The 8,174-nt window shown below is 40.5% G+C and overlaps 1 protein-coding gene across 12 annotated transcripts in view; it reads left to right on the top strand.

Moving 5' to 3' along the window:
• Positions 1-8,174, top strand: part of KCTD1 (potassium channel tetramerization domain containing 1) — a 149,785-nt gene that overhangs the window by 42,032 nt on the left and 99,579 nt on the right. For 2 of the 12 annotated variants that reach the window (XM_025214164.1, XM_025214127.1), the window contains exon 1: positions 242-636. The exons of 5 other annotated variants lie outside the window; for them this stretch is intronic. Coding sequence is in view for 2 of the 7 variants with exons in the window: in XM_025214115.1 (XP_025069900.1) it covers positions 3,199-3,258 (60 nt within the window). In the remaining 5 variants the exon portion in view is untranslated. 5 more of the 12 variants (XM_025214115.1, XM_025214122.1, XM_006016394.3 and 2 more) reach the window with 5 other exon arrangements.

The following is an 8,174-nucleotide window of genomic DNA, read 5'->3' as shown; positions in this document are numbered from 1 at the left end:
CCAAGCGCGCCCTCTACGAGGCGGCGGGCTACCCGGCCGGGGCCGACGCCGCCGCCTCGTCCCCCAAAAGACTCTGCCTCCGCCCCGGCGAGCCCCTGGACGCCGCCGCTGCCTCCGTGGTGGTGGTGTCAGTGAAACACGACCCCCTGCCTCACCTCCTCCCCGAAGCCAATGGGCACAGAAGCACCAACTCACCCACAGTAGTTTCACCTGCTCTTGTTCCCCCCACACAGGTAATAACAACAGCAACCAGAGTAAGAATGAGAATAAGAATAATAAAAGGAGAGGGAAGGAAGAAAAAAAAAAAAAGCGCAGCCCCCTCCCCTCCAAGCAAGTCTCTCTACACAGCCAGGCGCCCTGCTCTGCTCGCCCGCCGAGCAACCAGCCGCTCCACTCCCTGTCCCTGTGCAGGCATGAAAGAGTCCTGGTGCCACTCACTAAACTTCCTTCTTCCCCCTCCCTCCTCTCCGCCCCTACATGCAGCTTGCGAAGTGCAACTGCGCTGCCTCCTTAGCTGCAAAGTTTGGAGCAAGGGATCTGTCCTCGCCAGGCAGAGAGGGAGGACCGACTGGCGGCTGCTGCTGCTGCCCCAGATCGCTGCTAAGAACAAGATGAAACTCGGAGCTTCCCGCAACAGTAGGATTAAGCAGCTCCACTCTGAGGCTCCCCCCTTGCTTTTTCTTTTCTTTTCTTTTCTTTTTTCCCTTTTTGACTGGTAGATGCGAGTTGTGCAAGGCAGGCTCAAATATTAGATAAGAATTCCAGCTATCATTAGCGAGCCTGGTGTTCTTGATGTGCTAATGAACTCTTTAAATAACCTCATAAATGCAGGAAACAGCCAAGAGACTACTCAATTACACATTGGTAATGAGGGTGTAATTTTAAACTTCAGAAGTTAACAAGAGGGTTAATGTGGCAATTGCATTCATCTTGTATTTGTTTATTAAGAATAGCTCTGTTTCCTGGCAACCATTCTTAATGAAAAAAAAAAAGCAGCAAGAAAGTAAATTGGCTTTAGTTGTGCAGTTGCATTAGTTACCATAGTGTCAAAATATACAGTAACAGCCCAGTTGCTTGGGTTAGGTGTACCTTAACTCGGGAGTGAGATCAGGTTCTGTAGGTATGTGTCATTTCAGCTAGGCAGCTTGGTGGGATAGGTGTATGGCTGCAGGCTGTGATGTATTCCTTAAGAGAACCCCCCTCTCTCCAAAACAGTACTCGCCCTCCACTTTCCAAAATCCCCTTTCCGGTTGGGATTTCCTTTTTAAACCATTCCAGCAAAATGACCTTAGTCCATTTAATTAAAAGACATGCTAAAAGAGTCCTTTTGCTGTTGACTTGGAGTTTGGAATTTACTCCAACCAAATCTATAAAACTTTGCAGTTATGTCGTGCCTCATAAAATACTATGTTTCAGGCGACAATTTTAATGTTGGCTGCCATACATGATTACAGAAACCCTCTGACATTCCTGTGTCAGGCAATAACAGTGATTTCAGTTGTAGGCCTAAAAGAGCACCGTTCAGTGAACACAGGTATATGACATGCCTGAGCTGTTTCCAAAGTGGAAATACCAGTTTTGGACAAACTGACCCTTTCAAGCAGTTTGCCAGCTAATCAACCAGCCTGAAGGCTAATTGAAAAGGAAAAAAAAGAAAAGAAAAAAAAAAGGCCTTTCTGTGAATGCCTCTATAAGCATCTACATTTTCTGAAATACCTGTGACCTCTCCTTTCTGGTAGAGAGGTTTTTGGCCACTTGAGTGGAGTAGTGTAGTTTGAGCTCCCGCTGTGTGTATCTGGTGTCTCTGAATAGCTCAGAGCCTTGATTATGTGCAGATAATGTTTTTGTTCAGGCTCATTATTTCAGATATAAGCCAACTCTCTTCACTGTATTTTAACCCTAAACTTCCTTGTTCACTGGCTTTTAATGACTTGGAAATAAATCTTAAAACTTCTAAACGAATTCCAAATAACTATGCCTGTGAATAAGGGAAGAAGACAGAATGAGACAACCAATCTTGACAGCTAGATGGAGGGGAGCATGTGCACTTTTGACAAGATGAATTGCCTTATCCCGTTGTAACATTAATAGCTTGATACTTTTATTTTATGTAAGCGTTACAATGCCTAAGGAGAGGCCCAGCTACTGTGCTGCTTTAAGTAGTTTCAACTGCTTCTGAGATGCAGCTAGTTTTATGCAGAAGAATGATGCATATAGATGCATGTAGACGTTAGACCCCATCTGTATTGAGTATAATAAAGGAAAACCATCTGACTGTGCATTTTGAAGTAATTCTGTGATGATGCCCACCTTCATTCACCACTTGATGAGCCAAACAAACTTTTGAGTCAGTTGTGCAAAAAGATTAGTTTTTGCTTTCTTTGCAAAACTGGTTGATTCAAGTCTTGGCTGATAGGTGGGAGAGGTTCCTCTCCCCTTCTCTTCCACTCCCCTCCCCCTACCCCCCATCTAGATAAATCACATTATTTTCGTATCTTTTTTTTAATAACACTTTTTTCACATGGGGCATGACAAAATGAGAAAGGTACTTTCTTCTCTGTTTACAAAGCAAGACTTTTCTTTTTAATAGAGCATTAATGTTAAACTTTTCTTTTTAACTACCTTTTTTATAGCTGTAATGATTGAGGTCCAGAGCATTTCCTGGGGAAATTAATGACTGTCTGGGGTTAATGGCCCAAGGCATTGCTTCTAGCCATCCACTCTCCCAGCTGGTCATTAATCCCCAGGAAATGCCCTGGACCTCAATCCTTATTGCTTAATCATAAACAAAGACTTTCCAGGCCTTATTACTGAGTAGACCTCATCAGGCAATGTGACACTAAATTACACTGTTGACAAATATTACTGATTTCTTGATAATTTGAAGGTTGCAGCATAGTGCTTCCATTGAGCTTTTACTATAAACTAGTTGCAAAGGAATAGATTTTGCCATCATTATTGAGTCGGGTACTACCCATGAATAAAGGGCCGGCCGTGCGCGCGCACGCGCGCGCGCGTGTGTGTGTTTCCACTGTTAGTAACTTTAAGCTTTAAGGTATAAAAAGATTAAACAAAAGTACCAAACTGAATTTAACTTAGGCTGCCTACAAACTTTAAATGTGTTAAGAGCTTGAGTAAGGATATTTAATTTTATGGATCTCTATCATTGCTGCTTCCATATTTCTTCTTAGCCTGGAGATGTCTTTTAGTAGTTGGTGTGCAGAATTGCTGGGGAGCCTGTTCCTGCGCCAGGGAAAGGTACATTAAATGTTCATCTTGACACATTATGATCCAGCCAGTTGCTTTAGGTTTCAGCCCTGAGAGGAGCATTATACAATGTACTTTAAACATACAGTACTGTACCATCATGCCACCCCTTTACTTCGGTCCTTATTTGCTCTGAAGTATAGCAATTTTCCTGCCACTGACAACAGTACTTCAGTTCAGCTTGATGACAGAGGGATGTAATTTGGCTGCTCATCTCTTGCATTATTGAAAGATGAACAATAGCTAAAGTTTTAAAGCTCTCAGTGTTGCAGTGTGGTAGGTGGTGAGGTTTATAGACTTGCTACGTATTGAGCTAAGTACAGGAGTAACATCCAAAAATAGGTCTAAGAAAGTAGATTGGCTTCTGCCACAGGGAAAAAATGCACATCTCTTAAGGAAATGCTTTTCTGGTGCTGGCCCTCTAGCTTGGTTGTATTCTCTAGGGACTTTTGAAGAGTTCCGTAAATATCAAAATAATTCCATCTATCGAGTAGTCATTCAGGCCTCCTCAGCATTCATATTTGTCATTATGGGTGTTTTAAGAGGTGCTCAAGTTTTAAACCAGGACTAGTTCTCTGTTCTGGGAAATGTGACTTTTTGCTATCTTAAACCCATCAAAAGAAAGCCATGTTGACAGGACTAGGAAGCTGGTTCTGATTTCAGGTTTCATAAAAGGAGGAGAAAAAAATGGTACTTGATCTACTTGGTTAGTAATTAATTGAAGCAATGCATCTGGCTTCTGGTTCAGTTTTGGGCACAAATCTTTCTGCGTCATTTCTTTTCTTAAATCCATTCCATTGTCATAAAATGGTAAAATTGATGCCTGGCTTCTGAAATGTGTGTTGCACTATGATAGTACCACCAGGGTCGTCTTGTGCTAGATGCTGTCATACTGGATGACAGTCACTTGTATTAAACTCTAGGTCAGGATTATCACACACTGGTAGGTATCTGTACGTGCTCTGTACAATGGGACTAGAAATTAGGCATAGTTTCAGTACAATAACAAAGACAGGATCCTTGTTTTAAAAGGATACTAAACAAAAATATTCAAGAGTGGTGAAAGGAAGTAGGCTGCTAGTTTTCTGTCTGAGTGTATTTACCTAACAGTTGCTACTGAGTCCACTGGGATCTAGTCAATATTGTACTCTTGCTTTGAGTCGTTAATCACTGTTCAGCATAAAATTCAGCGTTTGCTTGGCTTCTTTTAAAAAGGAACACTGTAAACGTGGACATTTCAGAACCTGAGGAAAAAAGTAGGTGCAGTGTCTGAATTTGAAACTATCTCTAAGTTTCTCTTCGAGTTGTATGGTGTTTGGTTTTCTTTGTTTTTTAAGAGGTCTTCCTTTTGTGAGAAGACCAGCACACATAGTAAGTGAGAGACTATACAGGGGAACCACTGAAACACTGAACAACTGTTGTCAAGTGTATGAAGCAGATAAACTGGGGAAAATGAGGAGAAAATCCTGGTGGAAACCTTTGTCCAATATGAAATGAAAGGCAAAATTCCCATTCTCTCCAACAGGCCCAGAATGTCACCCAATGTTTTTCTATTCTTATTTCACTTGTAAGTAAATGGACATGTTCTACACATAGGAATATTACAATGAGACAGAAGTATGCTCATTCTCGGCCTGTCCCTTTTAGCTTCTTTGTAGTTAGCAGAGTTTGACATGCTTGTGACCGTTTCCTAAGACTAATGTGTTTTAACAGAAATGAAATTAGGTTAGAAACTTGGTAAGGCAATGGTGGTGATACTTATACTGAGACTGACAGATTTGCCAGCCCTCTGCTTGTTTTTTTTTTCCATTTAACTTTATAGCGGTTGTGTTCATTTGTTTTCTTTCAATCTTTCTTAAGTTGGCCAACATTTATGTACCTTCAGAATTTTCTGTCTTTTGAATCACAATCTCGGAGCAGTTGCCAAACTAGTCACAGGTAATCTTATTCTACATGGACACTTGTGTTTATTTAATGGGAGGGAGATTGAATTAACTAGTTTATATTAGCAGTATTCTTTTTTCTTTTAGCAAGACTATTAAAATACAGCTGTTACAGTACAGCGGCACTGACCAGTCTTTTGCTAAATGTATTAAGCCACTTGGTCATATTCACGTTTTGTAGGCTTGTATGGGACAAGCCTTCAAAAGGCTTTGATAAGAAGAAAGGGAAATTGATTTTGTATAAATCAAACTGAGGTGACCTTTCTGATACAGTTAAGAATGAAAACAGCGTCATAACTGGAGTGTTACATTGACACTCCTTTTTAGTATACTGTGGCATTGGAAATGATTAACTTTAAAGCTAAAAGGCACAAACTTAAAGTTACAGGCAGTATAAAGCTTTTTTTTTAAAGAACTTGGAGATTGTGCTTTAAAAACCTTCTCATTGCTTGCTGCTCTCCTTCTAGAGAGCAAGAGATCAGAAACTGTTCAGTCTAATTGGTGAGTCTGTATGACAGGGAGCTGCCTTATTTCATGTATGGTGTAGAAATAAATGAGTGCTTAAACCCTTTGAAACACACCACTACTGCAAAAGCCATGGGCTGTAATTAAATTGAATATGGGGTTGTATTGTCTTGTGCCCTTGGCTATAAACTTGATAACAGACCATAGTACACCCACTATTGTGTTAGAAGCTGGGAGCTAATTAGCTATGTTTTAGATTTTCAGCCACTTTGGAAGACCTTCTGTTCATCTCTTTTTTCAGTTGTCCTTTTTTTTGCTTTTCTGTTTCAAAAGCATGCATACCCTTTGGTTGCAGAGGGAGGGGAAGAAATCATTAAGGGCATATTGCCAAATATTGATGTGCCAGTTAGTTTGGTTTTTTTACATTCTGTGTTTTGGATTCCATGGAAAATTCTTGGTAACAGAATTTTATCTGATATAGAATACATGTGTTGGAGTTACGATGGCAAAAGAGTGAGAAGTCATGGAGGAGACACTCCATAAACCTGTTCTCAGCCACTTTTTTTTGGTGGGGGGAAGCAATGAGGATTTTTATAATAGTAACATAATAGGGTGGCAAGGGGGTTTTCCCTTGGCTGGCTTTGTGTTATCCATATGGGTGGGGGGGAAACAGCTCTTTACTGGTTTTTACAAATTCACATGCTCTTTGCACTCTGCCAACTGAAACAATTTAATCTGAAACCTTCAGACTTGCTCTGGATTTAATCCCTAATGAAGACAAGTTCCTTTGATGTGTTCTGAATACAGTTTTTAATTTTAGAAATAATTGTTGAGCTCATGCTGTACAGATGCAGTGTATGAATTTCCACTACATTTTTAATATCATGAGACATGGTGCTCCTAATACATAGACACAGAAGAATGTCTACCTATTTGCAGCTGTGCACGTTTGTAATCAAAACAGGTGCATCTTAATTAAATAGAAATTCACAGTTCATTTGAAAGGAATATTTAATACATTTAACACTAGATGCCCTTCCTTAGACTTGGAGCATCCCTTGGAAAATGCCAGCTTTTAGTTTGACTCATTTTTTGATTACAGAAAAATAATAGAGTGATTCTTCTGTTGCAAAGAACTCAGACCACAACAGGTCAGAATGTTTTTAATACTATGGATTCCTACTTGAAATTTCTGGGTATAACTTGTGAATCATGTTTGCACATTAAACAGGGCTAATATTGCATGGAACCCTGTGGCATCCTTAAAGAGATACCAAGTCATCCTAGGGTGCCATGACTCACTGGTCAAGAATCAATGTACGACTTAGATGAATACACAGTTGTGTCTTATATTGCATCCTTAGGGTCTGTTGGTGTCCCTTGTTGTACAGGGCCCTACGGAAATACCCAAGCTAGTTCTGACTGACAATAAGCAAGGTGTATTAGCCTGAGAGCTGGACTAACATGATGGTGCTGCTTGTGATGCCCAAGCTATTTGACTGCACAGCTGTTTCCACCCTTTCCAAATTCCTTTTATGCTTTCTGAAATTCAAGGAAACTAAATATAAACCTAGATGAATTCCTCTTGGTTTAAGACTTAAAATGCATAAATTGGGAAATTAGTTATTTCCTTTGCTGCTTTTGGAGGGAAGCTACAAGAAACTGAAGCTCTTCCTGTAACTTTCTTGCTTCTCCTGCTAGGAAGCCCTATAACTCTAGGATTTTTTTTCCTAATATCAACTGGAGGGGGGGGGGAGGGGGGGGGGCCGGGGGGAGAGGTCCTGAAATCATAAATCCTTTAGCGATGCAGTCCGTCTCCTCTTTGTTTAGCATGGCATGGTGAAAAAAGTGTGTAGCTTTTCAACACTGAGCAACTAGGAGACTAGGGAACAAGAGTGAAGTTTCTCTTGTACTTTATAATAGGAGATGGACCAAAGTCTGGAACACTGTAGAGTTGTTTTTGAGAGGAGGAGAGCAGTGTTCTGAATGGTACAATTCTGCAGATGGCAGGGAAGACCTAGGACTTAGGGCTTCCTTGATTTGTAACCCCGGATTCTTCCTGGTGTCTATGAGCAGTTTGTGGTTTTGGCTTCTGGATGCAACGTGTTCCATCTCCTCTCTCCATGTCCCGTATGTTATAACTTAGGAGAGACAATTTTTGTAAAAGTTTTAACATGCATATGAACTAACTATCTAAAATCTCAAACGTGTTTTAAGAGCTTTACTTTTAATCTATGCATGTTCATTCTTGCACAGTTAGAAAACTTAAGGGTTTGTGAGGAAATTCCAAGTAATTTCCAAGAGATTTCTCAATATTTTTTTTTCAGTAGCATTAAGTTACTGACTATAAGCTACCTTTATTGACCTGTTTTTTGTGCCAATGTTAATTTTCCATTATTTTACAGTATCTCTTTGAAAGTGGTAAAAAGCACTGCTTTCATAGTTTCATAGTTTCTAGGGTCGGAAGGGACCTGGGCAGATCATCTAGTCCGACCCCCT

Source organism: Alligator sinensis, unplaced genomic scaffold, assembly GCF_000455745.1.
Source record: "Alligator sinensis unplaced genomic scaffold, ASM45574v1 scaffold117_1, whole genome shotgun sequence".
Taxonomy (NCBI): domain Eukaryota; kingdom Metazoa; phylum Chordata; order Crocodylia; family Alligatoridae; genus Alligator; species Alligator sinensis.
This window is presented reverse-complemented; position numbering and strand designations above follow the sequence as displayed.